Source organism: Oncorhynchus masou, chromosome 9, assembly GCF_036934945.1.
Source record: "Oncorhynchus masou masou isolate Uvic2021 chromosome 9, UVic_Omas_1.1, whole genome shotgun sequence".
Lineage (NCBI taxonomy): Eukaryota > Metazoa > Chordata > Actinopteri > Salmoniformes > Salmonidae > Oncorhynchus > Oncorhynchus masou.
In genome coordinates this window covers 65,999,415-66,025,608 of record NC_088220.1, presented here as the reverse complement: position 1 = coordinate 66,025,608, position 26,194 = coordinate 65,999,415, and the positions used below count along the sequence as shown (strand labels likewise).

At 42.1% G+C, this 26,194-nt stretch overlaps 1 protein-coding gene across 13 annotated transcripts; it reads left to right on the top strand.

The window, feature by feature from the left end:
• The first annotated feature begins 166 nt into the window (after positions 1 to 166).
• LOC135546496 (phosphatidylinositol-binding clathrin assembly protein-like) lies at positions 167 to 25,715 on the top strand. 13 transcript variants are annotated; one of them, XM_064974965.1, is made up of 23 exons: positions 167 to 673; positions 11,735 to 11,877; positions 12,174 to 12,249; positions 12,425 to 12,527; positions 12,950 to 13,043; positions 13,314 to 13,425; positions 13,658 to 13,764; positions 13,957 to 13,998; positions 15,607 to 15,692; positions 16,006 to 16,129; positions 16,354 to 16,481; positions 16,754 to 16,854; positions 17,015 to 17,170; positions 19,221 to 19,304; positions 19,614 to 19,709; positions 20,520 to 20,624; positions 20,704 to 20,817; positions 21,050 to 21,080; positions 21,206 to 21,305; positions 21,474 to 21,536; positions 23,283 to 23,390; positions 23,713 to 23,817; positions 24,288 to 25,715. In XM_064974965.1, the coding sequence occupies exons 1-22, from the start codon at positions 544 to 546 to the stop codon at positions 23,803 to 23,805; spliced, it is 2,196 nt and encodes a 731-aa protein (XP_064831037.1). In that variant the 5' UTR covers positions 167 to 543; the 3' UTR covers positions 23,806 to 23,817; positions 24,288 to 25,715. The 13 variants fall into 13 exon arrangements, with proteins under 13 accessions (XP_064831037.1, XP_064831036.1, XP_064831035.1 ...); XM_064974964.1 differs by having other exon boundaries at positions 16,348 to 16,481; XM_064974963.1 differs by having other exon boundaries at positions 12,410 to 12,527.
• Positions 25,716 to 26,194: the final 479 nt, after the last annotated feature.

Genomic DNA, 26,194 nt, shown 5'->3' with positions numbered 1-26,194 from the left:
TTCCCACCAAAACCACAATCAGTTGTGGACACCTGCACAGAATAGCATTTGATGGATTATGTTGTAAAAATCTGATTCCAGGTCGGCATGCTCCGTGTAAACGTCATACATTCTAACATTTCTGAGAACAGAGCAGGCCCGCCATTTCCCTGAATGCGTCTAGTCCTTTAAACCCAGTAGGAGTGGCGATAGGAAGACACGCAGAGATCCAGTGAGCGAGAGATCGGGATGAGAAATAGGCAGAGAATGAGTCAGCCTACCAAATGTACCACCGCATCTTTATTTATGAAATGAATTTGATCAAAGACGTTTTTCGGATCAACACTGGACTGAAATAATCAAGCTTTGGATACGTTAGAATTTTGTAGTATAATTTTTCTTCTGCCTCGTCGCCCTGTCTTTTTCTTTACGTTTTTCCCTTTTCTTTATTTTTAAATAGGTGGTGGACTGGAGGTGTCGACCGTGGAGATTTTATAATTCAATTAATTTGGAACTTTATAGACATTGTGATTTTTCAAATCTTTGTTGCATCAATAAACGAAGATGTCGGGGCAGAGCATTACTGACAGGATAACTGCAGCCCAGCACAGTGTAACTGGATCTGCTGTGTCGAAAACAGTATGCAAGGCCACCACACATGAAATAATGGGTCCGAAAAAGAAACATTTGGATTGTAAGTATCGAAATTATCGAGAGTTTCTGATGTGTCATTCATTAAAACCAGTCGGAGGTCTGCATCTCGTGAGTTATGGCGATGCTGATAAGGCCTGAAGCCTGAGTGGATAGGCTAATGTTATTGCTATGTTAACTCCTGTCAAAATGTATCAAGCATACATTTTAGCAAAACGAGAGCATACAATGAGACCGCTCGTAACATTATTTAACTGGACGTTAACAGAAATATCACATGTTTTTGATAATTTCAGTGTAGGCCTACTCATCATCACTGTCACATTAGCTAGCTTTCTAGCCGCCTGTTAAGTGGTTTCATTCATTCTGCATAGCTTTAGGCTGCCCTCCCTGACCTAAACAGTTATCATGTATTTATCAGTCATAGTGTATCTTATCTTACAATGTATTGACAAGTTCTCCATGATACAGTACATTTAACATTTTGGCTATACAAAAATGACCCCCAAAATATATGTTCCTGGGAGTAAATTCAGTAGACCTATTTTATCTATTTACCATAAGAAGAGGGTTTAACAACCACATTTGAACAGCTCAGCTGTGGAAACAACCTTGTTCATTTTTCAGAGTAGAATACTTTGTCTCGTATGTAAGGTGTAGCCTACATTATCATCACTACTAGGTGTGTGTGTCACTGCTGGGGACCACACATGTACAGTGTCTTTTTGAAAGTATTGACACTTCTTGACTTATTCTACATTTTGTTGTGTGACAGCCTGAATTCAAAATGGATTAAATATATATTTTTCTCTCCCATCTACACATAATACCCAATAATGATTAAAAAAAATTCAAATGAATTGAATATGAAGATATACAGATATCTAATTACTTAAGTATTCACACACCTGAGTCAATACATGTTAGAATCACCTTTGGCTGCGATTACAGCTGTGAGTCTTTCTGGGTAAGTCTCTAAGAGCTTTGCACACCTAGTTAGTACATTATATTTTAAAAAATCAAGCTCTGTCAAGTTGGTTGTTCATCATTGCTCGACAGACATTTTAATTTCTTGCTGTAGATTTTCAAGCAGATGTAAGTCAAAACTGTAACTAGGCCAATCAGGAACATTCAATGTAATCTTGGTAAGCAACAACAGTGTATAGTTGGCCTTGTGTTTTAGGATATTTTCCTGCTGAAAGGTTGTTTCACACTCCGTGTCTGTTGGAAACCAGACTGTACCAGGTTTTCCTGTAGGATTTTGCCTGTGCTTTAAATAAACTCCCAGTCCTTGCCAATGAATAGCATACCCATAACATTGTGCAGCCACCACTATACTTGAATATATAAATTGGTACTCTGATGTTGTTGGATTTGCTGCAAACATAACCTTTGTATTCAGGACATATCAAATAACATCTTATTTGTCACATACGTGTGTTTAGCAGTTGTTATTGGGGGTGTAGCGAAATGCTTGTAAATTAAATTTCTTTGCCACATTGTTTGGTAATTTTACTTTAGCACAGGGGTATCACTCATTCCATGGAGGGCCAAGTGTCTGCTGGTTTTTGTTTTTTCCTTTCAATTACAACAGACAACCAGGTGAGGGGAGTTCCTTACTAATCAGTGACTATAATTCATCAGTCAAGTTCAAGTTAGAGGAAACCCTGCATTAAACTCTTAACTATTTTAAAATCACAATTGGCCTCATGGTGGTTTCCTTACACTCCGGCAACTGAGTTAGGAAGGACGCCAGTATTTTTGTAGTGACTGGGTGTATTGATACACCACGCAAAGTGTAATTTAATAACTTCATGCTCAAATGGATATTCAATGTATTTTTTTATTACCAATCTACCAATAGGTGCCCTTTGCGAGGCATTGGAAAACCTCCCTGGTCTTTCTGGATGAATCGACTGAGGGACCTTAATTATCTGTATGTGTTGGGTACAGAGAGGAGGTAGTCATGCAAAAATCATGTTAAACACTTATTGCAGTTGAGTCCATGCAACTTATTATGTGACTTTTTTTTTTTACTCTTGAACTTTAGGCTTGCCATAAAGGGGTTGAATACTTATTGACTCAAGACATTTCAGCTTTTAATTTATTATGAATTTGTAAACATTTCTAAGAACATAATTACATTATGGGATATTGTGTGTAGGCCAGTGACACAATCTCAATGTAATTAATTTTAAATCCATTTAACACAACAATGTAGGAAAAGTCAAGGGGTGTATGTCACTTCCAACTATTGTATGGTCTGTCTCACTCATCTGTTCTCTAGTTACAAAAGTGTTGCAATTGCTCACAGGAAAGGGAAATAGAATGTCAGGATGCCCTTTCATTTCAATGGGATGTTATGCATAATTGAAATTTTAAATGGACTGGTATAGTTTGATCAATAATCAATTCATGATTGTGGGTGTTTAAAAAAATATATATTTATTTTTTATAATCAAGTGTAGTACACTCAAATAGTTTTAGAATTGTTTTCTCAATATTGGTTGGTAGGCCTATCCCTTTGCAATATTTGCTCAATCGGAAAATCAGAAGTCAAGAAGCCAACTATAGTCCTAGCCAAAGCTGTGCTTGCACTTGAGGTCTGAATGGTTTGGCTGTCTGTGTAGCAGAGCTGCCTGGTTACTTGCCAGTGGAGTAATAGTTATTTGGTACAGAGAGCTCTTTATGGCAGTCGGGGCCAGGTACAAGGATTTTCCTCTGGACTCCAGTAGTCTGATTTAATCAGGTTGTAATACACAATTAATTTGTATATACTTTGTCTCAAATTTTGAGCAGCTGAAGGACAAACCACACAGACAACTGGTTGAGTGTAATTGTATTCAACATTCTGGCTTGTAAGGAACATTTTCACAGGCATTAGTTTCAGACTGTATATACCAATTCATTGTAAATTACAGCCTGCTTAATCAGACGAGGCATCCATCAGACTGCTATATATATATATTCATGTGTTAATGTTGTAAATGACTATTGTAGCTGAAAACGGCAGATTTAAATATATATTATATATATTTTTATTTTTATTTTAATTTTTATTATATCTACATAGTTGCTGATAATGGGCCTCTATAAACCTATCTACTAACTACTATTAGAAAACCCTTTTGCAATTATGTTAGCACATCTGAAAACTGTTGTACTGATTTAAAGAAACAATAAAACAGACCTTCTTTAGACTCGTTGAGTATCTAGAGCATCAGCATTTGTGGGTTCGATTTAGGCTCTAAATGCCCAGAAACAAATAACTTTCTTCTGAAACTTGTCAGTCTATTCTTGTTCTGAGAAATGAAGACTATTCCATGTGAGAAAATGACAAACCTGAAGATCTCATACAACACTGTACTACTCCCTTCACAGCGAAAACTGACTCTAACCAGAATAGAAAGAGTGGGAGGCCCTGGTGCACAACTGAGCAACATATCATATTGCAGAATGCTGTGGTAGCCATGCTGGTTAAGTGTGCCTTTTAAATTCTAAAAAAAATCAGACAGTGTCACCTGCAAAGCACCATCACACCTCCTCCTCCATGCTTCACGGTGGGAACCATACATGCTGAGATTATCCGTTCACCTACTCTGCGTCTCACAAAGACATGGCGGTTGGAACCAAAAATCTTAAATTTTGACTCATCAGACCAAACGACAGATTTCCACCGGTCTCATGTCCATTGCTTGTGTTTCTTGGCCCAAGCAAGTCTCTTCTTATTGGTGTCCTTTAGTAGTGGTTTCTTTGCAGCTATTCAATCATGAATGCCTGATTCATGCAGTCTCATATCAACAGTTGATGTTGAGATGTGTCTGTTACTTGAACTCTGAAGCATTTATTTGGCCTGTAATATGAGATGCAGGTAACTCTAATAAACATATCTTCTGCAGCAGAGAACATTTCCCAGATTGACTGACCTTCATGTCTTAAAGTAATGATGGACTGTATCTTTCTTTGCTTATTCAAGCTGTTTCTACCATAATATGGGCTTGGTCTTTTACCAAATAGGGTTGTTTTCTGTATACCACCTCTACCTTGTCACAACACAACTGATTGGCTCAAACACATTAAGAAATTCCACAAATTAACTTTTAACAAGCGTTACAAGGCCTTACTACCTTCTGAAGCAGGTTGAGAGAATGCCAAGAGTGTGTAAAGGGTGGCTACTTTGAAGAATCTCAAATATAAATATATATTGATTTGTTTAACTTTTTGGGGGGGAGGGGGGGGGTTACTACTCTGCTCAAAAAAATAAAGGGAACACTTAAGCAACACAATGTAACTCCAAGTCAATCACACTTCTGTGAAATCAAACTGTCCACTTAGGAATCAATACTTATTGACAAATTTCACATGCTGTTGTTCAAATGGAATAGACAACAGGTGGAAATTATAGGCAATTAGCAAGACATCCAATAAAGGAGTGGTTCTGTAGGTGATGACTACAGACCACTTCTCAGCTCTTATGCTTCCTGGCTGATGTTTTGGTCACTTTTGAATGCTGGCGGTGCTTTCACTCTAGTGGTAGCATGAGACGGAGTCTACAACCCACACAAGTGGCTCAGGTAGTGCAGCTCATCCAGGATGACACATCAATGCGATGTGTGGCAAGAAGGTTTGCTGTGTCTATCAGCGTAGTGTCCAGAGCATGGAGGCGCTACCAGGAGACAGGCCAGTACATCAGGAGACGTGGAGGAGGCCGTATGAGGGCAACAACCCAGCAGCAGGACCGCTACCTCCGCCTTTGTGCAAGGAGGAACACTGCCAGAGCCCTACAAAATGACCTCTAGCAGGCCACAAAGGTGCTCAAACGGTCAGAAACAGACTCCATGAGGGTGGTATGAGTGCCCGACGTCCACAGGTGGGGTTTGTGCTTATAGCCCAACACCGTGCAGGGCATTTGCCAGAGAACACCAAGATTGGCAAATTCGCCACTGGTGCCCTGTGCTCTTCACAGATGAAAGCAGGTTCACACTGAGCACATGTGACAGTATGGAGACGCCGTGGAGAACGTTCTGCTGCCTGCAACATCCTTCAGCATGACCGGTTTGGAGGTGGGTCAGTCATGGTGTGGGGTGGCATTTCTTTGGGGGGCCGCACAGCCCTCCATGTGCTCGCCAGAGGTAGCCTGACTGCCATTAGGTACCGAGATGAGATCCTCAGACCCCTTGTGAGACCATATGCTGGTGCGGTTGGCCCTGGGTTCCTCCTAATGCTAGACCTCATGTGGCTGGAGTGTGTCAGCAGTTCCTGCAAGAGGAAGGCATTGATGCTATGGACTGTCCCGCCGTTCCCCAGACCTGAATCCAATTGAGCACATTTGGGACATCATGTCTCGCTCAATCTACCAAGACTGTCCAGGAGTTGGCGGATGCTTTAGTCCAGATCTGGGAGGAGATCCCTCAGGAGACCATCCGCCACCTCATCAGGAGCATGCCCAGGCATTGTAGGGAGGTCATACAGGCACGTGGAGGCCACACACACTACTGAGCCTAATTTTGACTTGTTTTAAGGACATTACATCAAAGTTGGATCAGCCTGTAATGTGGTTTTCCACTTTAATTTTGAGTGTGACTCCAAATCCAGACCTCCATGGGTTGATAAATTTGATTTCCATTGATCGATCATTTTTGTGATTTTGTCAGCACATTCAACTATGTAAAGAAAAAAGTATTTTATAAAAATATTTCATTCATTCCTATCTAGGATGTGTTATTTTAGTGTTCCCTTTATTTTTTTTGAGCAGTGTATATGATTCAATATGTTAGTTCATCCTTTTGATGTCTTCACTATTCTACAATGTAGAACATAGTCAAAATAAAGAAACCCTTGAATGAGTAGATGTGTCCAAACCTTTGACTGATAATATATATATTAGTACCAGTCAAAAGTATGGACACACCTACTCATTCAAGGGTTTCTTTATTTTGACTATGTTCTACATTGTAGAATAGTGAAGACATCAAAACTATGAAACATAATATGATTCCATATCTTGTGTGTATACATACATACATACGTGTGTGTGTGTTACACAGTACCTTCGGAAAGTATTCAGACCCCTTGACTTTTCCACATTTTTCTACGTTAGCCTTATTCTAAAATTGATTAAATAAAAAATCTTCAGCAATCTATACACAATACCCCATAATGACAAAGCGTAAAGTTTTTTTTGCATATTTAGCAAATGTATTAAAAACATACCTCATCAGATCTTTTGCTTATGAGCTCAGGTGTATCCTGTTTCCATTGTTCATCCTTGAGATGTTTCTACAACTTGATTGGAGTCCGCCAGTGGTACATTCAATTGATTGGACATGATTTGCAAAGGCACACACCTGTCAATATATGGTCTCACAGTTGACCGTGCATGTCAGAGCAAAAACCAAGCCATGAGGACAAAGGAATTGTCCGTAGAGCTCCGAGACAGGATTGTGTCGAGGCACAGATCTGGAGAAGGGTACCAAAACATTTCTGCAGCATTGAAGGTCCCCAAGAACACAGTTGCCTCCATCATTCTTAAATGGAAGAAGTTTGGAGCCATCAAGACTCTTCCCAGAGTTGGCTGCCCAGCCAAATTGAGTAATTGGAAGGGCCTTGGTCAGGAAGGTGACCAAGAAACTCATTCATATATCTTTGTGTACATATTCTTTATCCCTCTACACTTGTGTGTATACGGTAGTAGTTTTGCAATTGTTAGGTTAGATTACTCGTTGGTTATTACTGCATTGTCGGAACTAGAAGCACAAGCATTTCACTACACTCACATTGACATCTGCAAACCATGTGTACTGTATGTGACACAAATAAATTTGATTTTGTTTTGATTTGAATCCGATGATCACTGACAGAGCTCTAAGGTTCCTTTATGGAGATGGGAGAACATTCCAGAAGGACTGCAGCACTCCATCAATCAGGCCTTTATGGTAGAGTGGCCAGACGGAAGCCACGCCTCATCAAAAGGCACATGACAGCCCGCTTGAAGTTAGCCAAAAGGCACCGAAAAGACTCTCAGATCACGAGAAACTAAGATTGAAATCTCTGGCCTGAATGCCAAGCTTCACGTCTGGAGGAAACCTGGCACCATCCCTCCAGTGAAGCATGGTGGTGGTAGCATCATGCTGTTGGGATGTTTTTCAGCGGCAGGGACTGGGAAATTAGTCAGGATCAAGGCAAAGATGAACGGAGCAAAGTACAGATCCTTGATGAAAACTTGCTCAGGACCTCTGACCGGGGCAAAGGTTCAACTTACAACAGGACAACACAGGAGTGGCTTTGGTACAAATCTCTGAATGTCCGTAAGTGGCCCAGCCAGAGCTCGGTCTTGAACCCGATCGAATATCTCTGGAGAGACCTGAAAATAGCTGTGCAGCAACGCTCCCCATCCAACCTGACCGAGCTTGAGGATATGCAGAGAAGAATGGGAGAAACTCCCCAAATACAGGTGTGCCAAGCTTGTAGCGTCATACCCAAGAAGACTCGATGCTGTAATTGCTGCCAAAGGTCCTTCAACAAAGTACTGAGTAAAGGGTCTGAATACTTATGTAAATGTAATATTTCAGTTTTTATTTGTAAGATTATAATTTTTTAGCTTCGTCCCCCCCCCCCCCCCCCTCCCCTCAATCTACACACAATACCCATAATGACAATGTAATTCATTTTAGAATAAGGCTGTGAGGTAACAGAATGTGGAAAAAGTAATGGGGTCTGAATATTTTCTGAAGGCACTGTATGTTTAAAAAAAAAAAGATCCTTGATGGCAGCCTCAAACCTTTTTTAATCTGTGTGACCATCTTCAGAAACGCTATTCGTCACAAAGATGCAAAAGTAACAGTGAATGCAACTAAGGACCTCTCCATTTAATTCACTCTCATTTTAATACATTTAATTATATACTGAACAAAAATATGAACGCAAGAATTTCAATGGTTTTACTGAGTTACAGTTAATTTCAGGAAATCAGTCAAATGAAATAAATGTGTTAGGCCCTTATCTATGGATTTCACATTAATGGGTAGGGGTGCAACCATGTGTGGGTCTGGGAGGGAATAGGCCCACCCACCTGGGGGCCAGGCCCACCCATTGGGGAGCAAAGCCCACAGAACCTTTTTTTTTTGCCCCCAGCACAAGGTGCACCTGTGTAATGATAATGTGGTTTAATCAGCTTCTTAATATGCCACACCTGTCAGGTAGATGGATTATCTTGGCAATGGATAAATGCTCACTAACAGGGATGTAAACAAATTTGTGCATAAAATTTGAAAGAAACAAGCTTTTTGTGCATATGGAAAATGTCTGGGATTTTTTATTTCAGCTTGAAACATGGGACCAACACTTTACATGTTGTTTTATACTTTTTATTCAGTATATGTGTTTCAATTTCAAGCATGTTATAGTTCTGCAAGCAGGTTATGCATAATAGGTTACTGTTCAAATGTCATTTTCATCGTGATTATGGGAGCATATTGCATGACGCACAGGTACAATGATGTGGAGTTGCTGGTTCAGACCCCTACTGAAGCATGTAGTATGCTAGCTACATACTTTATTTATTTTCCTAAATTATTTTGGGAGACATTGGCCTTTGGAACGACTGGAAAACTGTGAAACCAAGGTGATCACTGGTCACTTAATCTGAAAGTGTCCACTTTTAATCACTTTTTAATCCTATGGACTATCGATGCTAAAATTGTGAATTGATTCAGCCAGCCTGTTTCACACCTATTAGTTGAGTTTAGGCCTACAGTACTCTCCTGCGGTACAGGAGTCTTGACCTAACAGTATGAGGGAAAGTTGCACCTCCCAGTCTTCACTGAATAATCAGTTAGCCATGCTAACTGCTGCCCTGGAAGGTTATACTGTCCTACTTAGACTCCTGAAAACATGAGAATATAGGCCAGAAAGCCAGGCCTGGTTGTTAGACTGACGATCTGTTCATCACTCAGTCTGACTCTGAATGAGAATGGGTAAGCACAGGTTTGACTGGCATCCCCCATTCTCTACATCAGGGCTCCAACCCTGTTCCTGGAGAACTACTGTCCTGTAGGTTTTCACTCCATAAGTCTAAATATTCCTGCCCCTGAACAAGGCAGTTAACCCACCGTTCCTAGACCGTCATTAAAAATAAGAATGTGTTCTTAACTGACTTGCCTAGTTAAATAAAGGATAAATAAAGGTGTAAAAAAATCGGCCAAATCGGTATCCAAAAATACCGACTTCAAATTGTTATGAAAACTTGAAACTCGACCATTTCGATTAATCGGTCGTCCTCTAGTATGAACGTACAGTCACTGTGGGGACGACGTCCTCGATGCATTTATTGATAAAGCCATTGTCTTATGTGGTGTACTCCTCAATGCCATTGGAAGAATCCCAGAACATATTCCAGTCTGCTAGCAAAACAGTCCTGTAGTTTAGCATCTGCTTCATCAGACCACTTTTTTTATAGACCAAGTCACTGGTGCTTCCTGCTTTAATTTTAGCTTGTAAGCAGGAATCAGGAGGATAGAATTATGGTCAGATTCTCCAAATGGAGGGCGAGGGAGAGCTTTGTACACGTCTCTCTGTGTGGAGCAAAGTGGTCTAGAATTTCTTTCCTCTGGTTGCAAACATGCTAACAGAAATGAGGTAAAACTGATTTAAGTTTCCCTGCATTAAAGTCTCTGGCTACTAGGAGCGCTGCCTCTGGATGAGCGTTTTCCTGGTTGCTTATGGCAGTATACAGCTCACTGAGTGCGGTTTTAGTGCCAGCATCAGTCTGTGGTGGTATGTAGACAGCTACGAAAAATACAGATGGAAAGATAGTGTGGTCTACAGCTTATCATGAGATACTCTACCTCAGGCGAGCAAAACCTTGAGACTTCGTTAGATATCGTGCACCAGCTGTTGTTTACACATATGCATAGGCCCCCGCCCCGTGTCTTACCAGAGGCTGCTGTTCTATCCTGCCAATGGAGTGTATAACCCGCCAGCTGCATGTTCTTAATGTCGTCGTTCAGCCACGACTCAGTGAAACATAAGATATTACAGTTTTTAATGTCCCGTTGGTAGGATATATGTGCTTTCAGTTTGCCCCATTAATTTTCTAGCAATTGAACGTTAGCTGGCAGGACGGAAGGCAAAGGCAGATTAGCCTCTCTTCGCCTGATCCTCACAAGGCACCCTGATCTTTTTCCACAAAATCTCAGTTTCCTTATCCAGCGAGTGACCGGGATCTGGGCCTGGTCGGGTGTCTGTAGTATATCCCTCCCGTCCAACTCATTGAAGAACAACTCTTTGTCTAATCTAAGTAATCGCAGTTCTGATGTCCAGAAGCTCTTTTCGGTCATAAGAGACGGTAGCAGGAACATTATGTACAAAATAAGTTACGAACAATGTGAAAAAAAAATAGCATGGTTGGTTAAGAGCTGATAAGATTGTCGTGTCTGTGTGCCCAAGAAAAGACCCAGGCCTCAAATAGCAAACTTACACAAATGGTTTAGAATCAATTTTCTTCTTAAAAAATGTTATATTGTGAAGAGAAAATAAGCTTAAAAGGAACTTAGCCTAGTCGCTACTGGTTCATGGGGCTTATTAGAGTAGAGCTTTAGGCCAACTGAGGCTATAGACGAGTGGAAAGAACAGGTGGCGGAAGGAGCTACTAGTACTTAAGATATTTGACCAAAAATATATTGTTCGATTTAAAGATGGTGACATATTCTTCAGGCTTTCATCTATTGAACTTCAGTAGACCCTCTTGAGGAATTGCCATGGCCAAACAATTAAAGAGAGAGGCAGCCTGTAGTACCGTAGCATAGTAATTAAGTGTCTTGAGTATAGTTAAGCAATTAGCAAGACCTTGAATTAAAGCTAATTGAATGAGATTGCAGTTAAGGGGAAAGTGCCCGTGTCTGTTTGCACAGATTTAAAAACAATATCTTTCATAGACTATTAACTGACTTGAACCCAAAATTCAATTCCCCATAGGGGAAATGCCTTGTATCCAAAGTTGTTTTAACCTCTACTGGCCACTACTGTTACTACCTGACATCAATTATCCATGGTCTTTGTAGACATCGAGCGATCGCTAACATGTCTCTGTCTGTCTCGTCCTTAGACCTGATCCATTGCACCAATGAGATGAATGTGAACATTCCCCAGCTGGCTGACTCACTGTTTGAAAGGACCACCAGCACAAGCTGGGTGGTGGTCTTCAAGTCGCTCATCGCCACACACCACCTCATGGTCTACGGTAATGAGGTGAGCTGAGCTTACAATCACCACTCTCTACAGTCTTGTCTATGGCTACATTCACCACTCATTACATTATTGTCTGTAATATATATTATTTCTATAATAGCAATGCTATAGTGTTGAAGTTTTCAGTTCAGACATTAAGACAATCAATTGCTAACCATAGAATTTCTAGGTTTATATCATAATCAATATTTTTATATCCATCTGGAAATTACTCTGGTGTGCCGGTCCTATTCTATTTCTGTAGATCAATGGAAATTAAGAGCACGTGTTGATACCCCTCTTTTTCTTTGATGCAGCGTTTTGTCCAGTACTTGGCTTCAAGGAACACATTATTCAACCTCAGTAATTTTTTGGACAAAAGTGGTTTACAAGGTAAAGTATGAGTACTTGGTTCTCAACTGCTGTTTTCAAGCTCATCCTTAACTGTTAGTGACAAATACTTATAAGCTGAAAAAATATAGCTTATGAACGACTATAGCATGTTTCTCATGTAGGTTTTCATGACAAATGTAAGATTTATATCACTTCTCAGGTCTCTCTCTCCCAGGCTACGATATGTCCACATTTATCCGGAGGTACAGTCGATATCTGAATGAGAAGGCTGTGTCATACAGACAGGTTGCATTTGACTTCACTAAAGTAAAGCGAGGGTAAGAAATTCCCAACATATCAACAAAAGAAAGTGGTATGTTTGTTTTTGACTGACCCTCTCCTTACGTGAATGTATGTCTATGAAGTTATAAAGGCTCAAATAATTTCTTACAATAAACACTTTCTCCTTGCAGAGTCGCCCGCAGTTGTAAAAATAATTTAACTATTTTTGACAGCTCAAATATTTAGTTTAGAAGAGAACAAGATTCCTATCAGTTTTAATGACAATGTCATTTTTTTCAAAATTGTTCAATGCTTTTTATATCCCATGATGTAATCACAGGGGTATTTCTGTAACTCTGGGAACGATTTGTTAACATGCAGTAGAAATTGACTGGCTGCGGCTATTCTCACTGATTCCCTCCCTCTCTGTCCTTTGTGCTTCTAACACCTATCTAACACTACACACACATCTCAACAGGGTGGATGGGGTGATGAGGACCATGAATACAGAGAAGCTACTGAAGACCATCCCTATCATACAAAACCAGATGGACGCCCTCCTCGACTTCAATGTGAGTCTGAGGTCAACCTCCCCAGAACTGTGCTGCTCAGGTCCTGTAATATGAGAAGGTTCCTGGGGCTAACAGATTGTCAGGCATACATACTGATTACTGAATGGACAGTGTTGAAACCAGAGATAGATACAGGCTGAAACCAGAGATGGACACATTCCTCCACACTGACCTGCTCTTTAATTGTTTGTCAGCGAAGCCAAAGTCATTATTGTGTGTTAAAAGGGCAACTTATGGCTTATGTGAAACTGAATGATGTGTCTTCTTCAGGTTAATGCCAATGAGCTCACAAACGGAGTGATAAATGCAGGGTTCATGCTCCTCTTCAAAGATTCCATTAGGCTTTTTGCTGCATATAACGAAGGCATCATCAACCTGCTGGGTAAAACCTCAACTCCAACTGTATTTTCTTCACTAGTTTCTAATCAATACCCTTTCAAAATGTTTAGTCTGGAGATGCGTTGTAGATCCTTGTACTGTAGATCTTTTGATATGTACAGTACTACATGTTACTAATGGAGACTAGATTCTCTACAGAGTTTACCCCGAGTGTGTCTACAGACTTTCAGAGTTAATGCCTGCTGTTTTTTTTCTGTTTTTTTTTTTGACCACAGAGAAGTACTTTGACATGAAGAAAACCCAGTGTAAAGAGGGCCTGGATATCTACAAGAAGTTCCTGACCCGAATGACCCGAATCTCAGAGTTCCTTAAAGTGGCAGAGGTGATTTCTTCTTCACCTGCTTTGAGTTTGATGCTATTCATTCATTCAGTACATTAATTGAAGGGAACATCCTCAGATATATTTAAATTTTTGTGAGAAAATTGTGGTGGCAGAAATTAAGTAGTGGTAGAAAATATATATTTTTTAATTTAGAGGCACCACTATAAGTTTGCACATATTCTCGTTTGACAGCAGGTGGGGATTGATCGAGGAGACATTCCAGACCTTTCCCAGGTAAAAGGCCTTACACTCAACTCCCTAAATGAGCCTTGCAATACGAGGGATTTACTGGTAAAACGTATTCGACACACTCTGAACAAAAAGCCTACACACCAAACTTACTCTGTCCATTTGTCTCTACAGTTGGATTACTACTCTCTCATCTCTCTCTCTCTCTCTCTCACTTTCTCTCCCTTATTTCTCACTATCACTTCCTATTTTCTTCTTTCATTCTTTATTCTCTTTGTATGTGTCTCTGTATTAACTCCTCTTATTTAATCAGCTCTGTTGCCCCAACACACTATATTTACTCCACCCTGCACAAATGTCTTCCAGAGATAAGGCACTGCTCAGTGCATGAAGTCCTCCGGTGCATGTTGCCAATTGTTGCCTTATTTTTCTTCTCATTTTTCTTCTTCTTGATTAGGCTCTATCTACAGTAAATAAAGGTGTTAAAGAGTCCAAACTGACTGTGTATCTTACAGTACTTCTGATTTCACACTGTACAGTAAATTTAATAGATGCCCCCCCACCCCTGTTGTGCTATAGTCAGTCTTTGCAGTGACACTGGTTATATTACAGTATTTCCAAGGAAAATCCCTCCTCGACCAAGGATCATACTTTTCCTTGAAAGTACAAGTGCACTAATTGTGTGTTAGGTCCCCTAATACGTTTTTTATGAGGCACCTGTAACAGTGTTATACCCTTCAAGTATGTTATAGTTATCTATCTCTGACCGTCACCACCTTTATATTCTGTATTTCCCCTTATCTTTCCACCTTTAGTTCACAGTTTGTGTAAGTATTCTCATCTCACTCTTTTTCTGTGTCTGTGACTTGCTTTGGTGTTGTCTTTGCATGCCTCTACTCTAACTCTGTGTCTGATTGACATTGTGTTTTATAGGAGTGAAGCAAATTGTACACAACGGTCTCTTTGTCACATGAAATGTACATAGCCCATCCCACATGGCTGCCCAGGTGTGCTTAGGCATTGCAAATTCAACACCACATACTGTATGATGTTGAAAGTGCTGTGGTGTGTGTCATCCACATACATTTCAATATCACTCATCCAATGGGGCTTTTAGCTGAAACGCGTACAACCATTGACTGGTGGTGGGCTACCCACAGTCCTTTGTTTCTACTTGTCCATCAATGTATTTCTGTAGTGTCTCGGGTTAGTGTTTGTCCCTTAGTGAGGAGCTAAACACTTCCCAGTAAAGTATTCTGTCCTATATTTATATTGTATTTATTTTTAATCTCGGGCCCCGTCCCTGCAGGAGGCCTTTTGGTAGGCCGTCATTATAAATAAGAATTTGTTCTTAACTGACTTGCCTAGTTAAATAAAGGTTAAATAAAATGTAAAAAGTGCTAGAATCCAGTATAGTGGTATATGGGTCAGTATAGTTAGGGACCAGAGTTTTTCTCACCACGTAACATGACCAGCTGAACGTTTTCCAAAAAGTTGTTAGGAAAAACTCTAGTCATATAGCTAGTGTATGTACAGTACATTAGATGAACTAGGTTGCCCACCACTGCCTTAGATAGTTGTGTTCATATAGTACAGTGTAGCTGCATGTTTCCAACCTTGGCCTTTACTAACTGCTGTTCTCCATTACAACAGGCTCCTAGTAGCCTTCTGGAAGCTCTGGAGCAGCACCTGGCCTCACTAGAGGGGAAGAAAGTCAAAGACTCCACCGCTGCCAGCAGGTATGTACAGGATGGGCTACGTCCCAAATGGCACCCTATTCCCTACATAGGGACATTGGTCAAAAGTAGTGCATAGGAAACAGAGTGCCATTTGGGACGTATCCTATGTCTCACATTGGAGTGTCTTTGGCACCGAGTCCACTATTCCCCCTGCAGGTAGCCTAGAAGTGGCTGCCACTACAGTAACTGATTTGCTTTGTGCACAAGCTGTTAAGCCAAGATTGCTTTAATTATTGTTGATGGTAATGGTTATTGATGTTTTCAGCCAGGGTTGCTGTAGTATTCTGCCTAAAGGTGTTTACTGTTGTTTCAGGGCCAGTACTCTATCCAATGCAGTGTCCTCGCTGGCCAGTACAGGGATGTCTTTTACTAAAGTAGATGAGCGGGAGAAGCAGGCTGCTCTGGAGGAGGAACAGGCTCGTCTCAAAGCACTGAAGGTACAGCCATCATGACGCATGGATCACAACATCAATATGATTAGAATGGACATGGTTTCATGTTGCCTGTCCCATCTACATGTGAAGGACAGTGATATGTTGCAGTATGCAGGCAATGATTTGAACAATTCAAAGCCTTGTTTGGTGGATCCAGTATGGCCCACATGCATAACTACAATCATCGCCTACTGTATTTGACTTGGACTCTTTCCACCTAGGAACAGAGGCTGAAGGAGCTCTCGAAGAGGCCTTCCTTTGCCACCACAGACACATCTCCTGTCTCCACCACCGGGGTCACTATCAGCACAGCCCCAGCCATCGACCTATTCTCCACACCCAGCTGCTCCAATGGGTAAATGTTCACCTACGACCTGTGAAGCTTACCCACTCATGTGGTTGACCAGAGGTCAGCGTGGATTATGTATAAATTGCTACTAACCACTGATACAGGGTCAGATATTTCCCTCGTGGTTAAGGTTAGGATTTAGAGTGCTCTGATTCTAGATCTGTGGTTAGGGGGAACCTCTATCTCAATACTTCTGTGTGTATCTGGTAGTGCTGATGTTTAGCTACATGTCCCAGTGTGGATTCAGGTATCCCATCACTGCTGTCTTCTCTGCTCAGTGCTCTGAAGATGGAGAGTGACCTGTTTGACATTCAGCAGACGTTTAACCCTTCAATGCAGGCCAGTTCTACAGGGCTTCCTGTGGCCACTGCATGGGCAGGTAGGAGTAACAGCCACCACCACAGGGCCACTCTATTTTCTACTATCTTCTACCATGTTCTGTTCTGCGTGCTCTCCCTCTCTTCCTGTTGTCTGACTCTGATGTCCTCCTGTTCTTCTCTTTTGTATCTCATCTTTCTTTCTCTCCTCTGCCTGCCTAGATCCTTTCACCTCTGCTGAAGCTGGAGATGACTCCATGCCAAACCTTAACCCTTTCCTGTCAAAAGTCGTTGTCGATGCAGCCGCTCACTTACCTGTCGTGTCCTCCGACGGTGTTAGCTATTCCTCTAGGACGTCTGGTCATGAAATGTTTAGTGGTAAAGATGCTCTTTGTTCCTCCTGAAATATCCTTCCTGTGTCTCTGTGGGAATTTGAAGGAAGTCTCTCATAACTGTTACTTCCGTCTACATGTACAGTGCATTGGGAAAGTATTCAGACCCCCTGACTTTTTCCACATTTTGTTACATTGCATCCTTATTCTAAAATGGATTAAATCCCCCCCCCCCCCAAATCTGCACACAATACCCCATAATGATAAAGAAAAAACAGGTTTTTAGATTGCAAATGTATAATAATTTTTATTAAACTCACATTTTACATAAGTATTCAGACCCTTTACTCAGTACTTTGTTGAAGCACATTTGTCAGCAATTACAGCCTCGAGTCTTCTTGGGTGTGACACTACAAGCTTTGCACACCTGTATTTGGCGAGTTTCTCCCATTATACTCTGCAGATCCTCTCAAGCTCTGTCTGGTTGGATGGGGAGCGTTTTTTCAGGTCTCTCCAGAGATGTTTGATCGGGTCCGGGCTCTGGCTGGGCCACTCAAGGACATTTAGAGACTTGTGTCGAAGCCACTCCTGTGTTGTCTTGTCTGTGTGCTTAGGGTCATCCTGTTGGAAGTTGAATCTTCGCCCCAGTCTTGGTCCGGAGAGCTCTGGAAAAGGTTTTTATCAAGGATATCTCTGTACTTTACTCTGTTCATCTTTCCCTCAATCCTGACTAGTCTCCTAGTCCCTGCCACTGATAAACATCCCCACAGCATGATGCTGCCACCACCATGCTTCACCATAGGGATGGTGCCAGGTTTCCTCCAGATGTGAAGCTCGGCATTCAGGCCAAAGAGTTCAATCTTGGTCCTTTGGGAGCCTTTTGGCAAACTCCAAGCAGGCTCTCGTGTGCCTTTTACTGAGGAGTGGCTTCTCTGGCCACTCTACCATAAAAGTCTGATTGGTGGAGTGTTGTAGAGATGGTTGAACTTCTGGAAGGTTCTCCCAACTCCACAGAAGAACTCTTGAGCTCTGTCAGATTGACCATCAGGTTCTTGGTCACCTACCTGACCAAGGCCCTCCCCTGAATGCTCAGTTGGCCAGGCAGCCAGCTCTGGGAAGAGTCTTGGTGGTTCCAAACTTCTTCCATTTAAGAATGATGGAGGCCACTGTGTTCTTGGGGACCTTCAATGCTGCAGAAAAGTTTTGGAACCCTTCCCCAGATCTGTGCCTCAACACAATCCCATCTCGGAGCTCTATGGACAATTCCTTCGACCTCATGGCTTGGTTTTTGCTCTGACATGCACTGTGACCTTATATAGACAGGTATGTGCCATTCCAAATCATATCCAATCAATTGAAGTTACCACAGGTGGACTCCAAGTTGCAGAAACATCTCAAGGATGATCAATGGAAACAGGATGCACCTGAGCTTAATTTCAAGTGTCATAGCAAGAGTCTGAATACTTTTGTAAATAAGGTATTTCTGTTTTTTATTTCTAATACATTAGCTAAAACTTCAAAAACCTGTTTTCATGTTGTCATGTGGTATTGTGTATAGATTGATGAGGAAAAAATGTATTTCATCCATTTTAGAATAAGGCTATAACGTAACAAAATGTGGAAAAGTCAAGGGGTTTGAATACTTTCTGAATGCACTGTAAATTATCTCATGGCTGTCTAAAGTTAAATGTTTGTTTTGTACCTCGAAATGCAAAGCCTCTACTTGCCATATTTTTATTGTAGCACAGTCCTATAATGGAAGCTAAGGTTTGAAACACAGCTAACACTGTGACGGTGGAGTTACTGGTTATGTTCTTTTGAAAGGCTCCCATGCCAGTTCAGTCTAATATGAGGCTTTATCACACATTTTAGTGTCTAGTAAACCCATGTCCAAGATTATTCTGACTAAGTGGTTATGTTCAAATTATGGTTTTCCTGCTGCTGATATATATTGTTTCATAATGTATTCAAATAGGCTATTGCTTCTAGATTCTGATATTACAAACCAATAATTTGATTATTTTCTCTTGTATTATCCTCTTAGCAGTATAAGTTTAAATCTGTTTCACTTACTAATATTATTTTTGATTCTCTAGATCGTTATAATCCCTTTACTGACACAAACTCGTCCGTTTCAACCAATTACAAACGCACAGTGCGGATAGAACACTCCATCTCAGGTACTACGATGGCTCACCATCCCAGCATATGTTTCCTGAGCCCATAGGCAAACATAGACCCCTCAACCCATGTAATGTGTTTAGTGGCCCCATAATAACCCTAAGGTTAGGGTAGTCTGGTGATTTCAATAGGATATATTTTTATATCCTTGTACTCTGCAGTTCCTGTTTTGATTTTGTTAAAATTAGGGACACTAACAAGTAGAACTGTCTCCTTTTTGTCTGTGCCTTGAAATGCCTTTCTTGCCGTGCCTTGAAATGCCTTCCTTTGCTCTCTTCTTCTTCCTGCTTATTCTTTGGCGTTGTCAGACTCCTTCTGTGGTGGTCCAGTGGCCATGGCCCAGCACCTTCCACACCAGGCCCCCTACCTCACTGAGCCCTCTGCAGTAGCAGGTCAATTCAGAGGTAGAGTACTAGAGAAGCTGTAGCTCTACTGTAGCAGGTCTATTCAGAGGTAGAGTACTAGAGAAGCTGTAGCTTTACTGTAGCAGGTCTATTCAGAGGTAGATTACTAGAGAAGCTGTAGCTCTACTGCAGGTCTACAGAGGTAGATTACTAGAGAAGCAGGTCTATTCAGAGGTAGAGTACTAGAGAAGCTGCTCTACTGTAGCAGGTCTATTCAGAGGTAGAGTACTGAGAAGCTGTAGCTCTAGCAGGTCTATTCAGAGGTAGATTACTAGAGAAGCTGTAGCTCTACTGTAGCAGGTCTATTCAGAGGTAGATTACTAGAGAAGCTGTAGCTCTACTGTAGCAGGTCTATTCAGAGGTAGAGTACTAGAGAAGCTGTAGCTTTACTGTAGCAGGTCTACTCAGAGGTAGATTACTAGAGAAGCTGTAGCTCTACTGTAGCAGGTCTATTCAGAGGTAGAGTACTAGAGAAGCTGTAGCTCTACTGTAGCAGGTCTATTCAGAGGTAGATTACTAGAGAAGCTGTAGCTCTACTGTAGCAGGTCTATTCAGAGGTAGAGTACTAGAGAAGCTGTAGCTCTACTGTAGCAGGTCTATTCAGAGGTAGAGTACTAGAGAAGCTGTAGCTCTACTGTAGCAGGTCTATTCAGAGGTAGAGTAGCTCTACTAGCCATTTAGGAGACCACCATTTTTTGTCAGGTGACTTTCTGGAACTATTTAGCAGCTGTGACTGACACCAATGGAATAATACTTCTCCATCATTGCACCTGCTGTGTTCTGAGCAATCTCTCTCTGACCTCTTTACAGGGTACTCCACAGCAACACAGGCCCCTCCCCCAGGAGCACTCCAAGTGGACTTTGAGTCCGTCTTTGGAGCCAAAGCTTCCGGTGCAAACAACATGGAATCTGATGGTGAGGTGTTGACTATTATACTGTTTGATACACATGGTGTTTCACATCCAACCAATGTACACCTCTCTGTCCTCCTTAGACATCCTGAAACCCACCATGGTTGGCTCCAATCAGGCCCTGTGCTCAATCAATCAGCTGTCAGACAAACTGGTGGGAGATGACCTCGATTCCTCTCTGGCCAACCTGGTGGGAAGTAGGTGTCACAGCGTTATGCTAGGATATTTCATTCAGGTTAAACTCCCAGAACAGAAAACTATGAATTTAAGAGATCAACACCCATCTTTGCCTGAGTGAATCATGGTGTCTATATATATTTTATTTGATATACTCCTAGGTTAGACCGCACTATGTCACACAGCTATAGCAGAATAATTAACTGTTTCTGGATGTGTATATCTCACATTTATATTACTATCCTCTTACAGATCTCGGGATTGGAAATGGCACAACGAAAAAGTAAGTGAGTTGTTCATGCTGTTCAGTCTCTTCAACGTGCTGTGGTCAGTGCTAGATGAAGAACTGTTCTGTATAACCAGCAGCAGTTAGGAGCCAGTGCTAATATTAGCTGTCTTAATCTACAGTGACATCCACTGGAGCCAGCCTGGGGAGAAGAGGCTGACTGGCGGTAGCAACTGGCAGCCCAAAGCAGCCCCAAACACCACCTGGAACCCCGTCTCCATGGTAATACACACTACACTGGCCTCTTAAGTACTGGTGCTTAGCTAATGTATCACTCTAGTGTTGGTTGCAGACAAACAATGTTAAGAAGTTCTTGACTTGACATTGGTCTGCTGTATTCTCTGTAGGAGAAGATGTTGCGTCATCATTCGTGTGTTTGTATCTCCACAGACCCCCCCAGTCATGGCCTACCCTGCAACAACACCCACAGGCATGATGGGGGGATATGGCATGGTCAGTATCTGTCAGCTGGATGTCTGGATCCATTACCCCTAAGGGACATAGCCATGCATTAGCTAGCACTGAGAGGACGTAGCCATGCATTAGCTAGCACTGAGGGACGTAGCCATGCATTAGCTAGCACTGAGGGACGTAGCCATGCATTAGCTAGCACTGAGGGACGTTGCCATGCATTACCTAGCACTGAGGGACGTTGCCATGCATTAGCTAGCACTGAGGGACGTAGCCATGCATTTGCTAGCACTGAGGGACGTAGCCATGCATTTGCTAGCACTGAGGGACGTAGCCATGCATTTGCTAGCACTGAGGGACGTAGCCATGCATTTGCTAGCACTGAGGGACATAGCCATGCATTTGCTAGCACTGAGGGACGTAGCCATGCATTTGCTAGCACTGAGGGACGTAGTCATGCATTAGCTAGCACCGAGGGACGTAGCCATGCTAGCACCGAGGGACGTAGCCATGCTAGCACCGAGGGACGTAGCCATGCTAGCACTGAGGGACGTAGCCATGCATTAGCTAGCACCGAGGGACGTAGCCATGCTAGCACCGAGGGACGTAGCCATGCTAGCACCGAGGGACGTAGCCATGCTAGCACCGAGGGACGTAGCCATGCATTAGCTAGCACTGGGGGACAAAGCCATGCATTAGCTAGCACTGGGGGACAAAGCCATGCAGTAGCTAGTATTGCTCCTCTGCTGGTCTTCTTGTCGTAAAGTATAGCTAGCCCTGAAAGGTAATAGCCATACAGCAGAGAGAGCACTGAGAGGTAATAGCCATACAGCAGAGATGGCCCTGAGAGGTAATAGCCATACAGCAGAGATGGCCCTGAGAGGTAATAGCCATACAGCAGAGAGAGCACTGAGAGGTAATAGCCATACAGCAGAGAGAGCACTGACGGGTAATAGCCATACAGCAGAGAGAGCACTGACGGGTAATAGCCATACAGCAGAGAGCACTGACGGGTAATAGCCATACAGCAGAGAGAGCACTGACACCATGAGAGGTAATAGCCATAATAGCAGCAGCAGAGAGAGCACTGACGGGTAATAGCCATACAGCAGAGAGAGCACTGACCATACAGAGCCATACAGCAGAGAGAGCACTGGGGTAATAGCCATACAGCAGAGAGAGCACTGACGGGTAATAGCCATACAGCAGAGAGAGCACTGACGGGTAATAGCCATACAGCAGAGAGAGCACTGACGGGTAATAGCCATACAGCAGAGAGAGCACTGACGGGTAAGCCATACAGCAGAGAGAGCACTGACAGCCAGAGCAGAGAGAGCACTGAGCACTGACGGGTAATAGCCATACAGCAGAGAGAGCACTGACGGGTAATAGCCATACAGCAGAGAGAGCACTGACGGGTAATAGCCATACAGCAGAGAGAGCACTGACGGGTAATAGCCATACAGCAGAGAGAGCACTGACGGGTAATAGCCATACAGCAGAGAGAGCACGGGTAATAGCCATACAGCAGAGAGAGCACTGAGAGGTAATAGCCATACAGCAGAGAGAGCACTGAGAGGTAATAGCCATACAGCAGAGAGAGCACTGACGGGTAATAGCCATACAGCAGAGAGAGCACTGACGGGTAATAGCCATACAGCAGAGAGAGCACTGACGGGTAATAGCCAATAAGAATAACGGTAATAAGTGCTATATATGCTTCTGTGCTATGCAATCTACTGTAGCATGTCTCTTATGCTTGATGTTTCTCTATGCTTTTTTCTTTAGCCACCCCAACAGCTTGGCTCTATGGGTATGATGAACCAACCCAACATGATGTACAACCAGGCCGTCATGAGGCCGCCCAACCCCTTCAGCTCTGTATCTAGCGCTCAGGTGTGTGTTTGTATAATACTCAGGTGTGTGTGTGTGTGTACCATGCACTTGAGTTCAGTGTCCAGGTGTATTCAGTGCTGTGCTTAGTTACATTAGCTGTGTGTGTGTACTACCCCCTATGTTAACAACAGTGTTCTAGTTTACTCTTACCTCTCAGGAGGAGAGGGACAAAATCTGTATGTCATCCCTTTCCTCAAGAGTCCGCAATTTTACCCCCCTTGGTGTAACCTGTCTTTCACCCAATCTGATCCCTCCCTCTCACTCACACTCTTGCTCTCTCTGACCTCTCCTCTCCATGTGTTTCTCCCTCTCCCTGTAATAGCCCTCTGCAGCCTCTAGTCCTTCCAGCCAGAGTCCTCTCAGAGCCCCTGGACAGGACCCATTTGCACAGCTCTCTCTCAAGGATTTCTTGTAGAGCGTCTCTTAGGTACAGCATGCTCTGTGCTTGCGGATGTACATGCATGCACAGCGCAGCTTTCCACTCATGCTTACTCTTCCTTCATTTCACTGCTTCTTCCATCTGATCAACCACTGCTGTTTTTTTCCTCTGGCTATATCTCTTGCACTTTATATGGGCCTGATTAATTGGTTTGTGTCTTGCTCGCTTAAACAATCAGCAGATGCATTTCAGCATTTCTTACTTTGTTTTACACTTTCCACTGATACATACGGTAGCCGTTATGTCTTTGCTGATATGCCTTTTCCCCCATGCAATGACTTCAAATATAGTATTGTAGTTTTCAGCCAATGGGTTGCCATTGTGACAGTTGCTTTTGCTCTGAGGACATTGTGATGCCTTTTCATTGCATTTATTCAGTTTACTATTTAAGCACCACCATGAGTGAGCTGGTAAAACTCTGGTCTAATCAATCCTTGTATGATGATTTCCACCCACAGATGCAGTTCATGTAATACGAAGTGTCTCTCAGAAGATGAAGCACTTAGCAGCAAAGCTTTGTTCTCGTTGCCAGTCTAACTCTTCACAGAAATGTTCACCCCCTCCCCCCAAATACAGACATGTCAAGAACACAACGAACAGTGCAATGACTGGAGGAAAACCATGGAAACCATGTTCAAATGACGCTGGGAAGAAGAGAATTCTCCACCCATTATTTGTCCAAGACCTCAAGTGATGCTGCTGTAAAAAAAAAATATTTAAAAAAACCTATAGGAATTCACCACCATTTTATAATCTGTAAAGATAGCTATGGGTGCTGAGACTTTGTTATCTAATGTATTTGGAAATACTACTGTGGTTGGATGTAACATCTTGGTGTTCTAATCGAGGGGGAGGGGGGACATGAAGAAAGAGGAATCCTTCCCTCTCTTGTTCTGATCATCAGTCATCCATTTCCTAGTTATTTAACTGTCACTGAGTAGTGATGCTAATGACGTTTACACCTGTTTTAGTTTGTCTTTTTTACTGTGTTTACAGTAGACATTCCTTGTGTGTTTTATTTATTTATTATTTGGTTTTAAGACTGGGGGAAAAACTCTATAGTACATTGAACACCTGTGGGAGTGCTTCAGCATTAAACATGAATGTTGGATTGTTTCATTGGAGAGGTAGAGAAAAGAAAATAGATATTATATAAAATACACATATAAATGCAATGATAGAGCACTAAATGTTCTCCAAGTTTTGTGTTAAGAACAATTCTTACTAGCTCAAATCTCATGATCTCCCCTGTGCAAGCGGAGTAGGGGGTTCCAGTATGAGTCAGTAATCTATATAGTCAATTCTGTGCCTAGAGTCTTTTTTGCAATGGAACAACTTTTCTGTCTAGTTGAAAAACACTTCATCCACATTTCTGAAGCATCACACTGGGGTGGGATCCATTTTGCTTTAAGCTTGGCATGCCATCGACTCACTGACCGTTTAAATGGCTGCCTTTACTCTGAATGTGAAAGAATTGCTTTTATATTGCACGCATCTTTACCCGCAACAGCTCCTCAGCTCTGACTCCCTGGGAGCCAGACGAGAGGAGAGAGAGGAGAGTGTGTCCGGGTGTTGCATATACTAAACAAGGGTTACAGTTTTGATGTAAATGAGTTGTATAAAGATCCAGTGGAACAGGGTGAGAGAGGGGCACTGTTGATCGGTGCTCTGTGTATATAAATCTGACTGTTCAACGGAGAGGGAAGTGAAAGATGTATGAAATATGAAAGCAATTCAATCAAAATCTGACTACCTAAGTTTGATTCAGGATATTTTCTGCATTTGTCCTGCGCAGATTATATTTTTGTTTATGTAATTAGAACGTGTAGCAGACATTGACTGAGTTTTTTTTTCTTTCTTTTCAAATAAAGAGCAGCTTCCACAAAGTGATGTTCTTAAACATTTTTATTCAAATGTGTTGGTGAATATTGCAACAGTGATAGCATCTTTGGCACTATGGTTAGTATATATGTGGATTCTCTTAGCTTTTGGATGACTTTGCCTTTCTCCTCCTGTATTTTAATATTTTATGTCCTCCGCTTCCTTTGTAGGAGATTTCATGGAGCCTCTCCACAAAACGTATTGTATACTTGTATACTTTATCTGAACAAGACTGCCACCCTGTGTCCAATTTCTATACTACAAACCGGTGGTTATTATACAGTAATGTAGCATACTGTATATCTGTATATTGCATTTAGATGAAATCTACTTTACTCACTCAATCACTTGGAGACTATTTACAGTGTTGTTTTATCAACATTCACGTTTGCATTTGTACACGCCAGCCTGTTCAAACAACTCTTCCAACAAGTCTCAGGTCTACACCCCCTTGACAAACATACTCACCGCTATTATTGCAATA

What these genes read in the sequence shown, in the direction of transcription:
- LOC135546496 (XM_064974962.1), top strand. Translation starts at nt 544, where the DNA reads ATGTCGGGGCAGAGCATTACTGACAGGATAACTGCAGCCCAGCACAGT. An exon ending in AGGCATCATCAACCTGCTGG is followed by an intron (nt 13,426 to 13,657) that starts GTAAAACCTCAA and finishes TTTTGACCACAG; the next exon opens with AGAAGTACTTTGACATGAAG. An exon ending in TGATGGGGGGATATGGCATG is followed by an intron (nt 21,537 to 23,282) that starts GTCAGTATCTGT and finishes TTTTTTCTTTAG; the next exon opens with CCACCCCAACAGCTTGGCTC.